Source organism: Papio anubis, chromosome 1 (assembly GCF_008728515.1).
Source record: "Papio anubis isolate 15944 chromosome 1, Panubis1.0, whole genome shotgun sequence".
Lineage (NCBI taxonomy): Eukaryota > Metazoa > Chordata > Mammalia > Primates > Cercopithecidae > Papio > Papio anubis.
Genome location: NC_044976.1, coordinates 107,566,815 through 107,590,208, shown reverse-complemented (window position 1 = coordinate 107,590,208; position 23,394 = coordinate 107,566,815). Strand labels below are relative to the sequence as shown.

The window sequence follows — 23,394 nt, the reverse complement described above, 5'->3', positions numbered from 1 at the left end:
GGGCCGCAGCCGAGAACAGCAGTTTTCTCCCCAGTCTGGTCCCGCCCAAATGGGGTCAAGAGGAGGAAGAAAGGATTAGGGGTGACTAGCAAAAGAAGTGAAACAGGCACTAGGGGATTTATGTACATTTGCCATTCAGTTATTAGCACATATGTGATGGACAAACCCAAACCTGTTATTGTTCAGAAGGGAGTTTGGTCAAATTCTATAGCCTTATTCCTGTGCCTAGATTATAGAAGCCTCTCAAGACACAAGAGGATCCTTTTTACTTTTCCAGCAGAAGACAATGAGGTACTAACCAGAAAAGGGTATCTGAGATGGAAGAAGAGAAATTTTTCTTGCTCCCTCCTCACCCCCTCACAGTGTAAAACTCACTGAACTCTGCTTCCTGTTTCTCAGGTTCTCTGTAGGAAACTGAACTTGGAAATGGGCTTTTCTTCCCATAAACCCGTTCATTGCTCTGTTTTAGGGTCACCATTCAGCGGCAGCCGCACACAATTGTCATTCCCTCCCACAGCAGCAGAGGGAGCTCCAGGGAAGGAAGGTTGTAGCAAAAGTCCAGGGTACCGGAAAGAGGTTGCCAGGGGTCTGTAGAATCGCTGCACTTCATTGCGCAGATGAACTAGGCCACGTTTGCAGAGTACATATTGATAGTGCCTTACAGGTGTATGTGCGTGTAGTTGTGATCAGTAAAATACAAATTCATTTAAAAGCATCGATTAATATCTGAGAGCTGTTAGTCGTAAGTACTTCTCAGATGCAGAAAGCACATAGGGGCAACAACACTGCTCCCCACTTTATTTATTTATTAGCTTTTAAGGTGCTTTTTTAAAATTTATTTTGTAAATTAGAGACAGGATCTTGCTCTGTCACCAGGCTGGAGTGCAGTGGCACAATCATGGCTCATGACAACCTTGAACCCCAGGGCTCAAGTGATCTTCCCACCTCAGGCTCCCAAAGTGTTGGGATGACAGGTGTGAGCCACTGCAGGCAGCCTCTTCCCACTTAGGAAAGGAATCCTTATACTTGTAAAGCTGAGAAGCCACTGGGATAGAAGACAGCAATGCCAGTTATCATATGTCCCAGCAACGGTTGGGTTTCTATCTTTCCAAAGAAGGGGCAGATTTCCATAATAACAGGCTGGATTGAACGATGCTGAATATAAGCCACAGGCCCCACCCCACTGTTCCTTCCCTCTAGGTCTCTGCACACCTGCCAAATAACCCTCTGGGCCAGACGGTCACCAACCTCTCTTACCTGCCACTAAAGAGGAGACTTGTCAGTGACTGAGTCCTGGACCCTGGAAATCAAGCCCTGCTCACCCTCTACAGTCACAGCCTGGATGGGTGTCCTCCAGGACTCCAACCTAGGAGTATGCTGGGGGAGCACTTGGGGATCAGCCTCTAAAGAACCCCACCCGGGACCCAGCATCTTCTGAGCTCATCCAAGCAGAGGGTCAGGTTTAGGATAAATGCCAGACTGCAGGTACCTTGTTGTTCTTGGTCCCTGGACCGCAGGGCACACAGGCCTGGACGCCGTAAGGCTGGTGGGCTTTCAGAATGGTGTTAGGGGGGCAGGAGTGGCAGGTTCCTGAATCTCGCTCAATATAGTAACCAGCAGGACAAGAGGTGCAGGAGGAGCCCACATCAGAGGCTTCTAGAGCACAGGGACGGCAGTAGGAGGCCACGCCATTCATAACATTGGTGACATTGATGGAGTAGATCTTGGCAACGTCATTGGTGTACTTCCTGCTCTGGAGACAAGGAAACAAGAGGGGAGAGGGGAGAGGCCTGAGACAGCAGCAACAATTGAGGCTTCTAGAAAGAGCAAGGTAGTTAATCTTCCATCCTGTGATACTCAAGAAGAATCTTAGAAGCATCCGACTCTTTACTCACTTACCAGTAGCTCTTTATATGTATTTGGTGTCATTTTAAAATGAGACTGAACCATTTATAGGACATATAAAAATATTAAGTACCATGGGGAAAATACATAATATATACTGTTTTATGAAAAAAGCAAGTTTTCTCCTTGTAAAAGAGGCAAAAATGTATTTGTACAGAAACAGTGTATAGGAGATGGTCCAGATGTTAACTGGTTTATCTCTGGGTAGTAGGATTATGGCTGATTTTATTTCTTATTTTTGTTTATTTCTATTTTCTGAGTCTTCTGCAATGAGCCTGTATTCCTTTGAGTTAAGAAAATAAAACCAGAGTTGTTATTATTAAAAACAACAACAAGTGTGGTTCCACATGTATCAGGGCAGGGACTACAAGGAGGGCCAGCTTATTTCTTAGTGTCATCTTTCCAGGAAGTCATCCGGACAGATGAGGTGGTGCTCAGAGGCCTGGGTTAGGCAGTTTCCTGCTTGACTCCCTAAGATCCTTCTCACCCTTGGATTCTGAACTTCAGACTCACACTTAAGCTAATGCTAGGAATCCTCCTGCGTTCAGAGGGTCTCCCCTGGGAGCTGAGGGTCTGAGGAAGGGGAGGAACTTACTGCCTCATGAAAAGTGGTCCTCTGGAAGGCCCAGGTGAAGCTCGTGGTCGTGTTCTCCTCAATGATGTAGGTATAGGACTGTTTGCCTTTGGAACCTTTCCACGTCTCCACGGGAGTGTTGGTCCTAGAATTCACACCCTGAACCCAGGACAGACAAGTGAAGAGGGTGCGATGGCCAGAGGGGAAGTGGGTGCCCATGTGGCTGCCACCCCAGGTGCCATCACGGTTGGTGAGACCCTTGTTAAACTGTGAAGTCCCTGCCGGTCAGTCTGGGCCTTTCCTCTGTGGAATCACTACAAGGGGGGTGTCAGTCACGTGGACACACCAATGGGGCAGACGGGGTAGGAACCGTATGGGCAGGGCTGGCAGGTGCTGTTACTGGTTTTGAAGAAGCCTGGGTTGCAGGGTGGGCAGCTGGTCTTCACACCAGAGGCAGGCAGCTTCACCGCCCCCTCAAGGTCTTCGCTACAGATTTTCGGCTTGGCCCATTTGTACATGAGCTGTGTCTGCAGAAATGGATTAAGCACAACTCAGCCTGTGTGAGATTTAGGACGTCTCTGGGACTCTGCCTTGAGGATGGGGGTTGGGGGCAGAGATCCAGATTCTGGGCCACATAGAGCTCCCCCGGGGTGGGGAACTTTGTGTTGGTCACAGATGTATCCCAAGCACCTAGCGCAGTGCCTGATTCCTGGTTGTGCTCAGTCACTATCTGCCAAATGAATGTTGCCTGGGTGACAAGGAATAGCTCGAATGAAGACTTTATGACACAGAATATGGGACCAGTTGTCTTAGAGAAAGCTCCGATTCCACTGTAGAATCTTATTGCTACCAAGGTCACAGGAAGCGCAGCTGGTGAAAATCCCAGAACACAGAAAGGCACAGGGTGGAGGTGGCTCAGATGCCCCCTGGGGACTGAGGGGGTGGCAGAGATGTCCCAACTTATTTTTTGAGGGGTGCATTCTTTGCTGTTTTATTTATTGGGTAAATGTTTAAAGAAAGCCTAATGCATCTATGTGCCAGATCTGGTGTCTCAGAGATGAATGAAATGTGACCCCTGCATTGGGTGCAGAAGTGGAGATGACCCGCAGGAGACTCCGGCTGAGGCAGGGGTGAAGGTGGGCAGCTCCATTCTTCCCACATGGCCCTTAGATCGAGTCACACACAAAAAAGTGCCCTTATGGGTTGCACTGAGGGGTTGGTGAACATGATCTGTGCAGATACCATACATGTGAAAAAGAAGGATGAATAAGGCCTCTGTCCATATTTTTCAAGATAAGAAACAAGTCCTGAAGGAGGGACACAGAGTGCCTTAATGATGGGGAGCCCTGGGCTCCTCCTTCCCCTGCTCAGCTCAGCCTGCTGCCTGCAAAGGGCTGCGGCAGCCAGAGCCCCAGGTTTGAACCTCACCTGACTCCTGTGATTCTCAGGGAGAGGAGGGTCCCAGGAGCTGGCAAACTGACTCAGGCCAGCTCTTGGAGCAGCACATTCAGTGGCCCCAATGGATGGGCCATCCTGGTCCCTGAGAAACAACTGAGGCACAGCCAAGGTCAGAAACATAATCACAGGAGCCAGCTCAAGGTGTGTCCCTTGATTTTAGAAGACTGTTCAGAAGACAAACTGAATCACCAGACTGAGCAGAGCCAGTGCGGGAATGAGGCACAAAGCAGAAGTCTGCAAGGAATGGCTGGGGAACGCATATTCATGCGCACTCCCGAAAGCACGTGCTTCAGCGCTCCTCCTCTGAGCTGGGCCTTGGCTGTGCTGCAAGGCGGGAACGCAGGCTTTGGTCTGAGCCAGCATCTAAAGGCCCTGGCAGGGGTCAGACCAAGGTAGACACCTGGGCTTGCAGGCAGCAAGCACACTACTGACCCAGAGGGCCTTGGTGTGAGCCCAGGGAGGGAAGAGAATGGGGCAGAAGGGAGGAAAGACAGCCACATTCAGTCACATGTTATGAACAGGAGGGAGAAGAGCAGCAGGATTAATTGTCCGCCTTTTATTAGTGAGTCAGCTGAGACCAAGAAAATGAAAATAATGTTTACAAGGTCATACAGAATTCCAGACACCACAGAACTGAGTCTAAGGTGCAACTGACAAGACACAGCCATTCTCTCTTGGCTGCTGGGGAAGGGGATGATGCCCCAAATATGTGGGGGAGGTGGTGGTGGTAAGAGATGACTATGCAAAATATTCATTGTTAATGACCAGACTTTAACCCATGCTTAGTTAGGAAAGGAAGAATTCAGCCAGCCACCCAGTCAGCAAATGTTTATGCATCCTAAGAGCCAAGCATCATGCTTAGTGCTGAGTACAGAATTCCCAACTCCTAGTTCTATCCCCTTGAGAATCTCTGGCTTAGAGACAGCTCAGCCAGATCCTTCTCCGTGCACCCTCAAGCCCTTCCCCGCTCACTTACACTGTTCCTCCACCCACCAGGCCCAGCCACCGCCTCCTCTCCTGCTGTGTCCGCTGCCTGGAAAGCTCCAGGCTCCTCCCTCATCTCCTTCAGGTCTCTGCTCAAATGTCAGCTCCTCAGAGAGGACATCCCTACCCTTCTAAAATAGCGGCACCACCCTTCGTCATTCTCTCTTCTAATCCTGGTTTATTTTTTTCCTTCCTACCACTTACTACCATTTGCTATATTATACAGCCATATGTTGTCTATTATCTCCCTCTCCACTCCCTCCCCAACAAGACTTAAGCTCTGTAAAGGCTAGATGCTCCCTCAGTTTTGTTAAGTGATGCATACCTAGCACCTAGCACCTTGCGCTGTGCCTGGCACAGAGTTGCTCCTGGATAAATATTTGTTGACTGATGAACAAATGGCCACCTCTGAGAGACTTTCTCTGCCGCCCCCACCCCACGTCCTGGTCGCTTCTCATCTGGGCTCCCCCAGTTCCCTGCACATCCCTCTGGTTGCCTTGACTGGGCCCGTTTTTCTCCTCTCTGCAGCCTGCCATACAGGACGGCGAGCTCCCTGGGGGCAGGAGCTTGTTTCAGTCATTTCTGACTCCCCGGCCTATAGTGCCAGGCCTGACACATCAGTCAGCCTCAAAAAGTGCTTGTGACTCAGTGACAGTGTAGACTAGGAGGAGGGAAAGTTCTTTTCTGAAGCAGAAATCCTGGAGGAAAGAGAAGCAGCAGAAATGGAACAAGTCAGACCATAGGCAGGAATCCATTCCCAGTGCCAGCCCACAAAAGCAGCGCCGAGCGGGCGAGCCTGAAGAGCCCCGGAGGACATTGTGCATGGACAGGCAGGTTCTGCCCGGAGTGGCTCGGCAAATAGAAGAAACCAAGCAAGAGAGAGTGAAGTGGGTTTTTGAAACAGAACATACGTGCATAAACTGTGAAACAGATGCCGCAAAAACAGTTTCTGACTGGAAAATGAATGAAGAGGTCTCGTTTTGCCCCACACCCCACCTAGCCCTAGGATCACCTTGGAGGCCTGTGGGGTTTTAACTGGCGCCAATGTCATTGACCACTGAAGCTCCAAATGGTGGCAAAGCTCAGGGAGTGGGAGACAGTCCATCTGGGGCTAAGGGACTCCAAGACTGTGCTACCCACCTCTCCGTTGGCATCACAGGCCGTGTGTGTGTAGAAATAATCTTTGTCTGTGCAAGCTGGGCGCACGTTACAGGAAGAGGATCCTTTCTCTAAATTGCCAAAGCAAGAAGAAATATTTGGAGTTACATAAGAAAGTTGAGCTCCTGGCCTCTTCATGGCCCTGTAACTCCCAAGCCCCTGGGTGCATTGCCATACAGATATTGCCGGAAGTAGAAAATCCTGCACACTCACCCTTCCCCTTGCCTCAATAGTGTCATTTCCAGTTCCCCAACCCCGCTCAGGCTTCCCTTTGCACCTCTTCCAGGTGCTGATGAGAAACCACTGTTTGCCACTCCCCCTCTCCCACCCCATGGGGCAGGGGATGGAGAAGTGGCCTGGTCAAAGGACCAGCAAGGAGGGTAGGTGGAGACAGCCTCTTGCAGGTTAACCACTGCCAACCCAAGTTCCCTGAAACCTGGGGAGGTTCAGAAAGTTCACCATCTTCCAGGTGCCTTAGTGTCGACTGTGGGTGTGGTTTTTGTACTCCTGAAGTGTTGAAGTAAAACATGACTTTGCTTTCATACTCATTCCAAGTCTTTCTATGAATGTTCTAAGATATGCCTAGAATGAAGGCCTTCCACCTTGGAAATTTCCTTTTCTTCAGGCAACCATTCTACACAAATCAGGTTTGTAATTTCCTTGGACTCCACACAAGGTTCTTCCCACTTGCCTCAACCCAAGCATCCCAACACTATTATTATTATTATTGAGATGGAGTTTCACTCTTGTCGTCCAGACTGGAGTGCAATGGTGTGATCTTGGCTTACAACAACCTCCGTCTCCCAGGTTCAAGCGATTCTCCTGCCTCAGCCTCTTGAGTAGCTGGAATTACAGGCATGAGCCACCATGCCCGGCTAATTTTGTATTTTTGGTAGAGACGGAGTTTCTCCATGTTGGTCAGGCTGGTCTCGAACTCCTGACCTCAGGTGATGTGCCTTCCTCGACCTCCCAAAGTGCTGGGATTACAGGTGTGAGCCACCGCACCTGGACTCTTTATTATTATTTTATTGTTGCTATTTTTTAGAGACAGAGTCTTGTTCTGTTGCTGAGGCTGAACTGCAGTGGTGCAATCTTAGCTCACTGCAGCCTGAAACTCCTGGGCTCAAGTGATTCTCCGGCCTCCCGCACCGGCCCAGCACTATCTTTAACTCTTGATTTATACCTAATGAAAAATGTTAACTGCTGAGCGTGGTGGCTCATGCCTATAATCCCAGCACTTTAGGATCTCTTGAGCCCGGGAATTCAAGACCAGCCTGGGCAACATGGCAAACCCTGCCTCTACAAAAAATACAAAAATTAGCCGGGCATGGCGGTACAGGCTTATAGTCCCAGCTACTTGATGCTGAGGCAGGAGAATCGCTTGGGCCCAGGAGGTTGAGGCTGCAGTGAGCCATGATCATGCCATTGCATTCCAGCCTGGGCAATAGAGAGAGACTCAGGAAGGAAGGAAAGAAGGGAGGGAGGGAGGGAGGGAGGAAGGGAGGAAGGGAGGAAAGGAGGGAGGGAGGGAGGGAAAGAAACAGAAAAATGTGAACTATCAGTTTTCTTCTGCTGTCTGAATGTTCTCCTCATGTCTGTGTTAGCTCTGCTTTAACCCTTGAACATCTGGATAGCGAGAACTACATCTATGAATCTCTATTCGTTTTTTATTTTTTATTTTTTTTCATTCTTCCCATCACATGGGTTTGTTTTCTTTTCTCTCTCTCTCTCTCTTGTTTTTTTTTTTTTGGTAGAGACAGAGTCTCGCTATGTTGCCCAAGCTGGTCTTGAGCTCTTGGCTTCGAGCAATTCTCCCGCCTCAGCCTCCCAAAGTGCTGAGATTATAGGCAGGAGCCATTGTGCTTGACTCTCTCTTCAAAGCAGTGGGTTTAACTTGTTTTGAATTTAAAAACTCTTTTGAAAATTTGAAAAAAAGAGATGTTTCTCTCTACCTAGAACAAGATGCATAATTCAGCACAGAGGGACCCGTGGACTCCTGCTTTTGACTGACTTGGCCAGGAACAATGTGGGGAGGGAGAGAGGCTGAAAACATGAGGAGGTGCCAATTCCTAGGTCTAGAAAAGTACAAGTTATGTGTTAGAAAATGCATTCTACACCAAGACCTTTCTCTGCTTGTCAAATATTTGCCCAACCTGACATCCTAGCTCTGGGTTTTAGCAAAAATGGCTCAGCTGTTTACACACTGATCTCTGTTAAGGTGGTTTTAATAAATGATTAACCAAGATGCTGAGACTGACCTCCTTTCCCAGCTTGGGTTTCATCAAGGTGTTTAAATTGGATGCCAGTCAAGTTTGGAAGATGGGCCTCTATGTTTGGTTGAGGGAGTGAAAAGTGACTTAAGTAGGATTGGCCCTGGGCAAAACTGGAAGAAAATAAAGTTTATCTCAGGGGCTCCAACTACTCTTTCTGCACCTGCCTCCATCTTTCAATATCCTCCCACCCCGCCCCCTGCCTCCAGGAGTACAATGTTCTCACTGGGATCTGTTTTATCAACATAAAACATTTCTCCTGAGGGTTTCAGTACTGAATGGACACTGGCAACTGACAGGCACTCAGAATATATTTGTAAATGCATGGACCTTCTGTCAATCCCTGCACACACAGTCTATCATAGGCTATCATCAGAGTCTCCCTGCATTTTCCCAGTCTCTCACTGACCCTGTATTCTGGAAGAGTCAAGTCTCAAAAAATATGACTCTCTTTGTACCCCAAGATGGTGAAGTTGTCAACAAGTTGACCATGTTCCTCATAGTAAAAACTCACTGGCCAGGTGAGGTGGCTCACGCCTGTAATCCCAACACTTTGGGAGGCCAAGCAGGTGGATCACCTGAGGTCAGGAGCTCAAGACCAGACTGGCCGAGATGGTGAAACCCCGTCTCTACTAAAAATGGAAAAAATTAGCCGGGCATGGGGGTGGGCGCCTGTAATCCTAGTTACTCAGGAGGCTGAGGCAGGAGAATCACTTGAACCGGGAAGGCAGAGGTTGCAGTGAGCTGAGATCGTGCCATTGCACTCCAGCCTGGGCAACAAGAGGGAAACTCCATTTCAGAAAAAAAAAAGAAAAAAGAAAAGAAAAAAAAGAAAGAAAGAAAAAAGAAAAAACTCACTTCTCAGTCAATGCGGCACATTGAGAAATCAGTGGCAGAAGGAAAATAGATTCCAAGAATTCAGACTCCCAACCTAATGCTTTTATAACATCACTCTGGATAAAAATCAGCGTACATAGAGTTGATCAAAACACTCCTATGCAGTTTTACTAGAACCACCTTGCCATTCAAACCCTGGCCCAACTGCTGGACCAGTAAAGGGAGCCAGAGATTTAGACTAACAAAGGTTGCTGTTGATAGAAGCAGAGTGGGGAGGAGGAATAAAAAATGCAAGTGGAAAAACAGGGATCTAGACTTACAGACAAAAACTTCCCCCAAGACCTAAAGATGTCTGTTTTGGTTGAAAACTGCACTCATTTGGCAAGATCTGTATGACTTTTGTTTTAGGAATAGTGTAGAAACAAGCAATTCACAAGGTCAGTGACTGGTCTTGGCTGAGCAAACACATACTTCAACACCTGTGTGAAGTGTGGCATGTCTTTGTAGGGACAGGTGGGTCTGTTTGAGAGAGGGCCTCGTGCTGGGTTTACATTTAAACTGTGTAAGAAAGGAAAAGTAGAAGAGTTGTGAGTGTTTCCAGGGGAAAAGATGGGACTGTTTCTCTCTCCCTTCTTGTTTGTTTCAGAACCTGTCTTGGAGATTGGCCCTCATACCAATGTCTGGACTGCCTGAGCAGAAAGTCATCCGCTGGCACTGCCCATCTCACACCAGAGCCTCGATATCCCCTGGAACTCCCTCAGATGACCACGTCCTGTTTTTCAAATTGGAATGCTTTAGGAAGCTATCCTCAAACTGTAAAAACAGGCTGCTTCCAGCTGTCCCCTTACTTTCCCTCAGAGCAGTGGTTTGCAAATTGTGTTCTAAGGAACCCTAGATTTCCCAAAATGCCTCATTGGACTTCAACGAATGCTCTCAGGCTGATACAAGATTGTAATTTGCATCTTTAGATCTTGTTATCAAAATGTTTTTGTTCCTCAATATAGGCTCATGAAATTAACTTTGATAATAATTGTTATATGTTAACATGTATAAATTTATACATTTTAACTCTACTGTATCTACTGTGTATATTATAATCTTTTTTTTTTTTTTTTTTTTTTTTGAGGCTGAGTCTTGCTCTGTCGCCCAGGCTGGAGTGCAGTGGTGCGATCTCAGCTCACTGCAACCTCCACCTCCCGGGTTGAAGTGATTCTCCAGCCTCAGCCTTCCGAGTAGCTGGAATTACAAGCACATGCCCCCATACCCAGCTAATTTTTGTGTTTTTAGTAGAGACGGGGTTTTGACATGTTGGCCAGGCTAGTCTTGAACTCCTGACCTCAAGTGATTCCCCTGCCTTGGCCTCCCAAAGTGCTGGGATTACAGGCGAGAGCCACCACCCCTGGACTATATTATAATCTTATACAATGTTTCACGTAAAATTTCACCACTGGCCAGGTGCGGTGGCTCACACCTATAATCCTAGCACTTTGGGAGGCCGAGGTGGGCAGATTACCTGAGGTTAGGAGTTCGAGACCAGCCTGGTCAACATGGTGAAACCCCATCTCTACTAAAAATACAAAATTAGCCAGGCGTGGTGGCACATGCCTGTAATCACAGCTACTCGGGAGGCTGAGGCAGGAAAATTGCTTGAACCCAGGAGGCGGAGGTTGTGGTGAGCCGAGATCATGCCATTGCATTCCAGCACTCCATCCTGGGCAACAAGAGTGAAACTCCATCTCAAAAATAAATAAATAAAAAAACATATAAATATAAACAAAAATTCACCACTTAAAAAATGACTGGACCGGACACAGTGTCTCATGTCTGTAATCCCAGCACTTTGGAAGACCGAGGCAGGAGGATCACTTTGAGGCCTGGAGTTCGAGACCAGCCTGGGCAACACAGTGAGACCCTGTTTCTACAACAGCAACAGAAAGATTGCAACCCTTTCCTTAGCTTTCCTAACCCCTCTAGCTCTGAGCTGCTTTTTCCTTTTGACATGACACCATGGCACTTTTTACCATCCCACATACTATATAATGTATTATATATGTGTCGTCTATTTCTTTTTGTTTATTGTCTCTCTTCCCCACACCCCCGAATGTAAACCCCATAAAAACAGAGACCTCTGTCTATTTTGTTCTGATGTTGCCCAAGTACATAGAATAGGGCCTGGCAGACAGGAGAGGCTCAATATTTATTGAATGATTCATTTTTATTTCATTTTTTTAGAGACAGGGTCTCACTCTGTCACCCAGGCTATAGAGCGGTGGTGCGATCATGGCTCACTGAAGCCTCAACCTCCCAGGCCCAGTTGATCTTCCCGGTTCGACCTCCCAAAGTGCTGGGATTATAGGCTCACAGCTTGAGAGGCTGAGGCAGGAGGATCACTTAAGCCCAGGAGTTCAAGACCAGCCTGGGCAACCAGCAAGACCCCTGTCTCTATAAAAATAAAAACAAATAATGAGGTGGGTGTGGTGGGGCACGCCTGTAGTCTTAGCTACTCAGGAGACTGAGGCAGGAGGATTGCTTGGGATGGGGAGTTTGAGGCTGCGGTGAGCCATGATTGTACCACGGCACTGCAGCCTGGGTGATAAAGTGAGACCCTATCTCAAAAAAAAAAAAAAAAAAAAAAAAAAGACAAAGTGATTAATGGATATACGGATTGGCAAGGGTATTCCAGGATCCAGAAAGGAAGGGTTTAAGAATCATCATCCTCAGCTTGACCAGAAGGATGGCTCTACTCCCTCATTTCTCCTTGTGTGGTACCATCTATCCCCAAACTCCTCCCACCCTCAGAAACATCACCTGAGTATTTGTCAGGGTCACACTGGTGGCAAGAAGTTTCTCCTTTATTTGAATAAGAGTTGGCTGGACAAAGTTTGCAGAAAGAGGAGCCCTTCTTGGATGCATACGTGCCGGGTTTGCAGGGGAAGCATTCTGAAGTGTAGGCCACCCCTAGGGAGGAAGAAGAGTCAGAAAAGCAAGGATTCAGCCTGGAGACTGAGTCCCCAGGAGACTGCAAAGTCAAGAGCCCAGGGAGTCAGTAACCCCGGTCTCAGTACCTGTTATGGCGATGTTTCTCACCAGCACAGGCTTAGATACTCTGGACCATACTGAGAAGGCTGTGGTTCTCCAATAGAGGACATTATTGCCTCGATTTAGCTCCACCTAAAAACCACAAACAGGAGCATTCATTCATCACACAGAGAAATCGCGCTAATCTGTTGGTATAGCCTCTTCTTGGGACGACTCCTCTTACTAACTGCATGGTAATGCTTCTTCTGACCCTCTTCCTCCTCGTCCTCAGCTCTGCACTTCCTCCCAACTTAGCACAGCTCCTCTCTCTTTCTAAGCCTCCTCTTACAACCCTTCCGCTGCTCCCTGGATCACATATACCACGAGCATCTCTTATGGTGAGACCAGTAAAGAGACCTGAGGATCCTGACAATAGGGTGACTGGAACTCCCTCATTCTTCTGTGGTTTTGCAGGAGACAGCCCGCCTCCCCAGAAGGCCCAGTCTTAAAGCTGGAAAGCTGCTGGTCTTTGCAGTCAAGCCATAGAAGCGACAAGTCAGCTCCCATCCATATTCTGTCAATGCTAGAGGACAGCAACTACAGCATCTTCATCATATCACACTCCTGCCCTCCAGGGACATCAGGGTGGAGGCTCAGACTGGGAGGAAGCACTCTCTGAGGAAGGCCCCTGGGTCCCTTTTCTGGGATCTCTGGGAGAAGGCTGGTGTGATACTCACACTGTGGAATTCCCATCCTTTCTCTGTGGTCTTCATCCACCTGGAGTCATCTGCATTGGGCTGGCACTGGTCATTCTGAACCTGACATAAAAGAGTTTGGAACCAGAGTCTCAGCTTTCTAAGGAAATAGATATCTTTCCCCACATTGCACCAGTCCTCCAGAGGGCCCTTCTTTATATGGGAAGAGTTGCCAATTTCCTTTAGGGACTGAGCTCAAAACACATGAGCCTCAAAGTAGGGCAGGAATTAGTCGCACACACAAAATGAGCATTGACACCAAAGAAATAACTTGTAAGTCAAATGTGCTGTTTTCATGTCTGAGCCGGATAAAACACTTAGAAATCTCCCAGACAACTCTTCCCCCAAGAGTCCTTTCACTTTTGCCTTTTCTCCTTGCCTCCTGGGGCCTCAGGTCATTTTGCCCACAGCTCTCCCCAGAGGGAAAACAACAGCGATTTCCCAAGCAGGGCTACACTCACGGTGGATTCCTTAAATGGATCTGAACCCCAGAGAGACTTTAGCTCCCACCCTCCACCTTGGCCAGGGGCTTACAAAAAACTCAAAGATGATGCTGGAGTCTGGGTAGTAGTATTCGAAGTTAACGGTGCCGGATTGCTTCAGGTTGACGGCGTACATCAGTGTGGCTGTGCATTCGTCCGTGTTGGAGGCGATGTAGTCGCCCTGGGGAACCCACTTGGACCTGTGAAGGAACAGGAACCAGGTTTACAGGCAGGAGCACAGCCCACCAGGCTTCGTGCCGTGTGCAGGTCTCGTGTTCTGCTGGGTCTTTGGGAATTTTCAGGCTTGTGATTCAAACTGAAACTCGGACCTGAAAATGCTCAGTGAAGAAAGACAAAAGAAGCCCTCAGGTAGGTCAACGACCTGGAGTGCAGCTAAGAAGAGGAAGGCAGACAGGTGAGGAAGACAAGCAGGCTTGCCTCCACATTGTGCAGAACTACCTGGGATACGGGTGGCAGGCGAAGTTGGGGAGGGATAACTTTTTTTTTTTTTGAGGCAGAGTCTTGCTCTGTCTCCCAGGCTGGAGTGCAGTGGCGTGGCCTCAGCTCTCCACAACCTCTGCCTCCCGGGTTCAAGTGATTCTCCTGTCTCAGCCTCTCAAGTAGCTAGGGTTACTGGCATGCACCACCACACCCAGCTACTTTCTGTATTTTTTTTAGTAGAGACAGGTTTTCACCATGTTGGCCAGCCTGGTCTCGAACTCCTGACCTCAAGTGATCCACCCACCTCAGCCTCCCAAAGGGCTGGGATTACAGGCATGAGCCACTGCACCCACTCAGGGAGGGGTGACATTTATTGGTTGCTTACTACCTCCAGGCATTGCACTATGTGCTTTATATTAGTGATTTCTTTTCATCAATAAGAGGAAATGTTTTTCCTGTTTAAGAGACGATGAAACTGGGGCTTGGAGAGTGCCAAGCCCAATATTATGAAGCCAGCAAGTGGCAGGGCTGAGATCTGGTCTGCCAAACTCTAAAGCTGTCAAATAACTCAGTAGACACAGACATTCTTCAGAACTCAGACATCCACCCAGTCTAGTCTACCTGTTTTCCCAGAAATGTCTACTATAAAGATGCCACATGTAAATGGTTTTTATGGAAAGTGGGAGGGCCAGAGAACCCCGGAGACAGCCGACCTGGTCATGTCTGTTTTGTCTCCTAAATACGTGTTCACTCTATCCACCCTGTGCTCTCCCTGTGCTCACCACCACACCATCTATGAACTAGCTCCCAAACTTGTCTCCCTGAAGCCAGTCCCGCATCCTCCTAGCCCTCTCCATGCTGCAGCCCAGCAGACAGATCCTCCAGATAGACATCTGACCATGGCACTCCCTTGCTTCAAATTAAAACCCCTGGGACTGACTCTCTGTGGCCCTTAGGATAGGGTACAGATTCCTGATGCACTCTTTATACTCCAATTCTATGACATTTCTTTCAATTCCTCTGCCAAACTTTCTCTTACCTCTGGGCCTCCTGACATCCTCTTCCCTGTTCCTGGAACAAACTTCCTCCTCTGTCTCTCGGTTTAACTCCTACACTGTCTTAAATGCCACTTAATCTAAAAAGTCTTCCTTGATTCTATCTGCTTCTGCTATGGGTGCCCTTAGTTCTCTTTGCTCCCCTTCTCATAGCCATAATCCCATGATATTTTATTTATTTTTAGTATATTATGAAATATTTGAGACCTATACAATGGTATAATGAACATTCACCGACCCACCACCCTGCTTAAGAAATTCAACACAGCAGAAGCTTCTGTGTACCCTCCGCTAACCTCATCTGAGCCTTTTCCTGGGACACACTGCCTTCCCCACTGCCAAGTGACCGCTTTCCTGAATCTGGTGTTTAACATGTGCATGCGGTTTTCTACAGGTATGTATCTCTAAACAATATACTGTACGGTAGTGCTTGGCATGTTTTAAAGCTTCACATAAATGGTATTATATTTACAGGCTCTGCAACTCGCTTTGGGAAGGGAGGGACTTCAATATACTAACTGTGAGATTCATCCATATTCACACATCCAGCTCTTCTGGCTTCGTCTTTACTACTGCATAACATTCCTTTGCATGACTCTACCATATTTATTTGTGCATCACTCACTGATGGACATTTGGATTGTTTGCAGTTTCGTGTGCACATTCTGCTGTGTTCCTGTCTCCTTAGGCACATGTCTGAGTAGAATGCCTGGGAGGAGAACTGTATGTGAGCCTCCCATTTACCAGCGACTGCTGCACTGTTCCTGATGCTCCACATCCTCTCCAAATTTGAAACTGTCAGACCTTAAAATTGTTGCCAATATTATGTGAGGGAAGAGACCAAATTTACCTTGCTCACTAAAGTATTCCCAGTACCAGCCTGGGCCTGACACATAGTGGGGACGTGCGGGGTTAAAGAGTTGAACGTGGAAACAGGTAATCAAACACCATCACACTATTGCACTGTTTTGCCTGAGACCAGCCCAGGTTTCCAGTTGCTTGGTAATGGTCAGTTGGGTGGGCATGGTGGCTCACGCCTGTAATCCCAACACTTTGGGAGGCTGAGGCAGGGATCACCTGAGGTCAGGGGTTCGAGACCATGGAAACCAGCCTGACCAATATGGTGAAACCCCATCTCTACTAAAAATGCAAAAATTAGCTGGGTGTGGTGGCGAATGCCTGTAATCCCAGCTACTCAGGAGGCTGAGGCAGGAGAATTGCTTGAACCCGGAAGGCGGAGGCTGCAGTGAGCCGAGATCGTGCCATTGCACTCCAGCCTGGGTGATAAAGCGAGACTCCATCTCAAAATAATAATAATAATAATAATAATAATAATAATAATAATAGCCAGTTAAAGGAACCTCAGATTAGTCCACAGATTTCCCCCCTGTATTTGCCAGAACAACATGGTTATTTTCAGCTCTTTGACAGTCAGTGTTATTCTCAAAACGAAAACATATAACATGAGCTTATCCAAAATATTCCAGCTAACTTAATAGCATTGATTTCTCCTTGTGGAAAGAGATAACCTTTAATGCTCATGTGCTCAACGACGTCAGCTATAAATAACTCTTGAGGTTTGATGAATAATTAAAAAGATGCCATAAGTGGGTTACACTTGCAAAGTGCATCTCAATTCTGATTTTTGTCAGAGTTGCCCCTGGTGAAGACATTTCATATTCAATAATAACAACATGTTTTGATTGATTTCTAGTGTCAGGCATCGCTCTAAATTCTTTACAAGTATCATCTCATCGATCCTTACCTCAACCTATTAGAGTAGTATTTTTATCATCATTTGTAGAATGAAGAAACTGAAGCCCAGAAGTGCTTAGGAAACTTACCCTAGGTCATCCAGTTGTGATCTGCATATAATGTTTTTCATTTTTAATGTTTACATTTCTCTCTCATTCTTGTTTCACTGTCACAGTCCTTGAGCGTCTGCTCAATTTTTTCCACTAATATATGACGTTCTTTCTATTACTCCCACATCACTCCTGTTCCCTTAGCTTATGCTAGTCTCTGATCTCAGACTGTTGCCAGTACCTTAGCCCTGGGACATCAACCTACAACCCATGGAGGATCCCTGAAGGCTCAGGATCCTGCCATGGAGACTCCATTCAGCTGGTCTGTTTTGTCCCCAATTATTTATTTTGTCTATTTTGGGCCAGACACTATGTTAGATGCTGGAGACACAGTGATGAACAAGACAAGTATGATCCTTTCCCGCTTGGGGCTTGCATTCGCTTTCTAGTTGAGGAGACAGCAGCTTAACTAATCACACAATCACATAGGAATGACGGTGATAAGTGCCATTGGAGAAATTCAGGATGATACAAGAGCATGTAACAGGAGTCTATGGGGTCAGGGATGGTTTCTTTGAGGAAATGATTTTTAGGTAGAGACGTGAGGGTTAAGTAGGAGTCATAGAAGAGGGGACAGAGAGTCACATGTTCAAATGCCCTGAGGGTAAGGAGTGCGATGGTCAGTGTGGCTGGAACACAGCAAGTGAAGACAGAAGGTACTTGGGAGAGACTGGGGAAACGGGCAGAGGGCAGGGCAGCAGGGCCCTGCAGGCTGTGGGAAGGTAGTGGACATTGTCCCAAAAGCAACTGGTAGCCATTGAATCTAGGGTTTTTAGCAGGAAATTATTGTGACCGGATTTAAGGAGATGAGGCTGGGTGTAGTGGCTCACACCTGTAATCCCAGTACTTTGGGAGGCCGAGGTGGAAGGATCATTTGAGCCCAGGAGTTTGAGTCCAACCTAGGCAACGTACTGAGACCCTGTCTCTAGAAAAAACAAGAAGTTAGCCAGGTGTGGTGGCGTGTGCCTGCAGTCCCAGCTGCGTGGGAGGTTGAGGTGGGAGGAAGGTTTCAGCCCGGGGAGGTTGAGGCTGCAGTGAGCTGTGATTGCGCCATTGCACTCCAGCCTGGGTGACAGAGTGAGACTTTGTTTCTAAAAAAAAAAAAAAAAAAAAAGAAAGAAACAAAAGAAAAGAAAAAAAGAAAGATGAATCTGGCTCTTGCTGAGTGGACAGGCCTGGAGGAGGCTGGGAATGGAAGCAGGAGACCAGCTTGGAGTCTCCTGAGGCAGAGCAGGCAGGATTTGGGTAGTTGCACAGCTGAATAGGAAAGCCAAATACTTGCGCTCTAGGTATCAGCTCAATTATTGCCTTTCTGAGGGATGATGGGAAAACCACAAAAACCTCTCCAGATGGTCATTTCCTCTCCATTGAGGGAGAAATATCCTCTTCCTCCCTCCCAGGGATGTCGTGGGATGCCTTAAGATGCAGGCCCTGAAATAGTCCGTGCTGTGGAAACACAAGTTGTTATTCACCCGCCCACATCCTGGCTTGCTGAGAGATAATGATTTCTGGACTCTCGGTGCAGTCCCCAGAGCGAGAATACATCCTTCCTTTACATGGCTAGGAACTGACTGAGCCAGGTCTGCACCTTGTCCAGGGCCTAATGACAGTCTCCATTAGGACTCAAATGGGGGTTGGTTGTCTTAACCCACACGTTCCTGCTCCTTCCAGCTTTAAAGCTCTCTAGCTTTATCTCTGCCTCCAGTGTCGTCATGCTAATGAATTTGACACTTCAAATTGAACTCTAAAATAACATAACATTAAAATTGGACTACAGATTACATAGCCACTGCTTGGCTTAGACAAGATTTAAGTATAGGAATGGGAGACATTGCTCCCAGTTTTTAGAAATCCGAGTGTAATACAATTCTTGAGTTCTTTTTATCCATTTGATTGTTTGGGTATAAATGAAACTTTCATTTACTTTCCTCCTGTATTCACTGTCAATATTTAATAAGGAACAATACGACTGCCTTTCACATCCCCATATCGCCCCTATTTTCGCTCCCTAAGACCCAATATTGCCTTGCCCGTAATAAATGTTATTTGAATGTGGCATTATGGAGCAGTGGAAGCTTGGGTTTGAATTTCAGTCTCGCCAGCTGTAAGCCAGATAACAAAGGGCAGGTCATAACCTTGCTGAGCTTCCAGTTCCTCGTCTCTGTAATAGAAATAGTAATGCCTATTTCACAGGGTTCTTGTGAGAATTAGAGAAAACAATATACGTAAAGCATCCAGAATAGTGCCTGGCCTACAAAATACGTATCTGAAATAGATATCCAGTTCTCCAAGCACCCTGGACTGAGCTTTCCAAGAAAATTTTCTAGTTACTGGGGTCTCACAGCGTTTGGAAGATTTCAGCCAGCACTGAGCAAAGGCTAGACAGAATCAGTTTTAGAAGTTAGCACCCAAAATGGCTCATGCCTGGAATACCAGCACTTTGGGAGGCTGAGGCGGGTGGATCACCTGAGGTCAGGAGTTTGAGACCAGCCTGGCCAACATGGTGAAACCCCATCTCTACTTAAAAAATACAAAAAAATTAGCTGGGCATTATGGCACACACCTGTAATCCCAGCTACTCAGGAGGCTGAGGCAGGAGAATCGCTTGAACCTGGGAGCTGGGGGTTGCAGTGAGCTGAGATGGTACCACGGCACTCTAGCCTGGGTGACAGAGTGAGATTCTGTCTCAAAAAAAAAAAAAGTTAGCACCCAAGCCGGGAAAATACCCAAGCTTTGCATATTGTGTTCCAGTTAAGCTGAGAAAGTATATTGGCTGATCCAAAATTCCGTGGTGGACTCCAGTTGTGTTTTTTTGGTTTTCGTTTTTCTTTTCCTTTCTTTCTTTTTCTTTTTTTTGTTTTTTTGTTTTTGTTTTTGTTTTTGTTTTTTTGAGACGGAGTCTTGCTCTGTCACCCAGGCTGGAGTGCAGTGGCTGGATCTCAGCTCACTGCAAGCTCCGCCTCCTGGGTTTACGCCATTCTCTTGCCTCAGCCTCCCGCGTAGCTGGGACTACAGGCGCCCGCCACCTCGCCCGGCTAGTTTTTTGTGTTTTTTAGTAGAGACGGGGTTTCACGTGTTAGCCAGGCTGGTCTCGATCTCCTGACCTCGTGATCCGCCCGTCTCGGCCTCCCAAAGTGCTGGGATTACAGGCTTGAGCCACTGCGCCCGGCCTTTTTTTTTTTTTTTTTTTAAGACAGAGTTTCGCTCTTGTTACCCAGGCTGGAATGCAATGGTACGATCTCCGCTCACTGTAACCTCTGCCTCCCAGTTCAAGCGATTCTCCTGCCTCAGCCTCACGAGTCGCTGGGATTACAGGTGCCTGCCACCATGCCTGGCTAATTTTTTGTATTTTTAGTAGAGATGGGGTTTCACCATGGCCAGGCTGGTCTTGAACTCCTGACCTCAGGTAATCCACCCGCCTTGGCCTCCCAGAGTGCTGGGATTACAGGCATGAGCCACCGCACCCAGCCGGTTTTTGTTTTTAATTGAGACAGGGTCTTGCTCTGTTATCCAGGGGTATGGTGGTGTGATCATAGCTCACTCTAACCTTGAATTCCTGGGCTCAAGTCATCTTCTTGCCTCAGCCTCTTGAGTAGCTGGGACTATAGACATGCACCACCACACCTGGCAAATTTTTTAACTTTTTGTAGAGACGGGGTCTCGCTATGTTTCCCAGGCTGGTCTCAAACTCTTGGTCTCAGGCAATCCTCCCACATCAGCCTGTCAAAGTACTGGGATTACAGGGGCGGGTCACTGTGCCCAGCTCCAATTGGGTTTTGTTTTAAATAGACTGGGCCATTTAACCCTTGTCCCCTTGTCCACTGTCTTATTTTCCCATGTTTTTTACCTCCCACAAATGCCTGTCCATCACTGGTAAGTTTAGGCCAGTAATAGTGGGCCAGGCAGAGTCACATCCACCGGTCCTGTGGGCATGGCTACAGGCCTCACCCTGGCAGCCTGGCTTCCTCTTCCCTCCATCCTCCCTGCCTAGCCTGAGGGGCCATGGAGGAGGCTGCCCAGTGTGCCCTGCAGCCCCTTCCCCAGTGGGCTGGGGATGGGGTGTGTGTGTGTGCAAACTCACGAAGTGCAGTTCCCGGTGGACTCAGCGGCACTGTCATCCAGCTCCATGTTGGCTGAGAGGCTGGCAAAGCCATGGGGCAGCTCATCCCACTCATCAAACCGAATGCCTGTGCCGAGGGAGTAGCGGCCCTCAGCGCATGGCTTACACGACTGGTTCTTCATATCCAGAAACTCCCCGGCGTTGCAAGAGAAGGCTGGAAAATGGCAGAGACAAGGCGGGGCAGTGAGGTCACGCTTCGAGCAATTGAAGGGAGGAGTGCTGGGTTGGGATCTAGGAGTTTGGCCCACTAAGGTTTAGGGCCGTGGCATTTACTGTGTGATTTTATTTTATTTTTCTTAAAAAAAATTTTTTTTTCAGCGGTGATATTCCTTGCTATGTGTGATTCTATTTGTATGGAATGGCCAAAAGAGGAGAAGCCATGGAGACAGAAAGTAGATTTGTGGTTGCCAGGGGCTGCGGGAGGCGCCTGGGGAGAGATTGCTAATAATATGAGGTTTCTTTGTAGGATGATTAAAATGTGAAATAAGAGTGATGATGGTTGCTGTGAATATTCCAAAAACCACTGAATTTTATCCTTAAAGGAATGAATTTCATGGCATATAAATTATATACCAATAAAGCTGTTATAAAAAAAAAATAGATCTAGGGCCATGGATACTCTGCCTTGCTGTGGGACTTTGGGCTTGTCCCTGGCACTCATTTCCTTTGGAGAGGTGCCCTGACCATTCTGAGAGCTCTCTGGTGAAGAGGATGCCAAGGTCTCTTGTGCTGACCCCTCTGAACGACATATGGCTCTTCAGCCTTGAATTTCTCCCTTGAGCCTCTGGCCTCTGCCTTTCTGGTTGTACTGTCACCATGCTAGGTGGGATTCCCATGACCTGTTAACTCAATCATTGCAATATCCTCCTAAATAGTTCCCTATTCTTATTTTTGCTCATTCTGTGGTCAGAGATACCTTTCTAAAACACTGATATGATCAGGCACAATGGCTCACGCCTGTAAACCCAACATTTTGAGAGATCAAGGCAGGAGGATCACTTGAGCCCAGGAGTTTGAGGCCAACCTGGGCAACACAGTGAGACTCTGTCACTACAAAAAAAAAAAAAAAAAATGTTTAAAGTAGCTGGGAGTGGTGGCGTGTGCCTGTAATCCTAGCTACTCAAACGGCTGAGGTGGGAAAATTGCTTGAGCTCAGGAGGTCAAGGCTACACAGAGCTACGACTGCATCACTGTACTTCAGCCTAGGAAACAGAGTGAGACCTTGTCTTTAAAATATAAAACGTAAAACACATATGTACTATTACTCTCCTTATTTAAAAAAATAAACAGGCACCCCCTTTTGGTTCTAGAAGTATGCTCTTGGCCTGGCACTCAGTTTTCCACGGTTTCCCTCCAGTCTAACTTCCCAGCTTGACCTCCCACTACAAATCCTTCTCCACCTCAACCCCATCCATCACCTTCTCTGTGTTGCCTCTACCCTGGACCACAAGCTCTTCCTCAAATGTGTCACTCTTCATCCACATCTAAGCTTTTGCTCATGTGGCCCTCCCAGCTACGCCTGATCCCTAAATATTTGTAACTCTCATTCTTTCTCATATCATATATGAGAAACTACACTAGGCTCTGCGCTACTCCGGGGATGGCTGGCTCAGTGACTGGCACAGACTGGGAGCTTCATGAATGTTTCTGAAACAATGAGTGAATGAATGAATGTCTGCACTTTCCACCACCTAAGCTTCTGAAAGCAGAGACTGGGCCTTATTTGTCTTTGCAGTTCACACTGCATGTGCACATCATGGTGCTTACACCTAGTGGGATTCACTGAAGTCGGCAGAGTTCAGCAGAGTTCAGTGAAGATGGCTCATTTGTTTCCACTAGTCACACCTCAGTTCTGCTCAGGTCTCAGCAATATCCAGTCATTAATTTAACAAGTATTTATTTGCTCACTTACTCAACCAGGCACTGTACTAAGCTGATTTGAGAATTTAAGTATCTTCAAACTCCTTTCCAACTCTTCAAATAATTCCTTAAATCTAGTGCCTGGTTTTTCTTGTTATTCCCTTTGCATTCCTAAAATACTAATGCAGGGGAAAAAGCTGCCAATTGTAGAAAAGTTGTGACTGCAGAATTACAGAGGCAGGCGCTGGGGCTGCGGCAAGCCACTGCTTTTCCTATTGCACAATCAGATCCACAGTCAGGAAGATCCTTGTCCCCTGAAGTGATGCCTGGAGCATTTTAAAGGATGTCTCTGCAGAAATTTAGCCTCTCTGACTTCCTTTTTAAGAATGAAAGCAATCTCAATCTTTCCTAATGACTGATTGTGGCTGATGAGCGAGTATAGATTGGAGAGACATACACAGGCAAAATGAAAATGTATGCAAACAGAAAAGAATATCTGAGTGCACACAGCTGGCGTTGCTTATGCTGTATCCACTGATGGGATTTAAATTCCTTTAAAAAATGAAAGCAAATTCAGATATCCAGTTTGCATTCATGAAATACTTCTGCACC

General features: G+C 47.2%; 1 protein-coding gene across 1 annotated transcript in view; it reads right to left on the bottom strand.

Annotated features, from left to right (window-relative positions):
* The window catches only part of KIAA1324 (KIAA1324 ortholog), an 84,164-nt gene that overhangs the window by 9,099 nt on the left and 51,671 nt on the right, over nucleotides 1-23,394 (bottom strand). The window contains exons 3-11 of the mRNA XM_031665805.1: nucleotides 20,884-21,076; nucleotides 13,494-13,641; nucleotides 12,942-13,022; nucleotides 12,252-12,357; nucleotides 11,995-12,144; nucleotides 6,062-6,150; nucleotides 2,816-3,006; nucleotides 2,501-2,750; nucleotides 1,490-1,753 (exon numbers count right to left, since the gene is read on the bottom strand). Of these exons, the coding sequence (XP_031521665.1) occupies nucleotides 1,490-1,753; nucleotides 2,501-2,750; nucleotides 2,816-3,006; nucleotides 6,062-6,150; nucleotides 11,995-12,144; nucleotides 12,252-12,357; nucleotides 12,942-13,022; nucleotides 13,494-13,641; nucleotides 20,884-21,076 (1,472 nt within the window). The remainder of the gene's footprint in view (nucleotides 1-1,489; nucleotides 1,754-2,500; nucleotides 2,751-2,815; nucleotides 3,007-6,061; nucleotides 6,151-11,994; nucleotides 12,145-12,251; nucleotides 12,358-12,941; nucleotides 13,023-13,493; nucleotides 13,642-20,883; nucleotides 21,077-23,394) is intronic.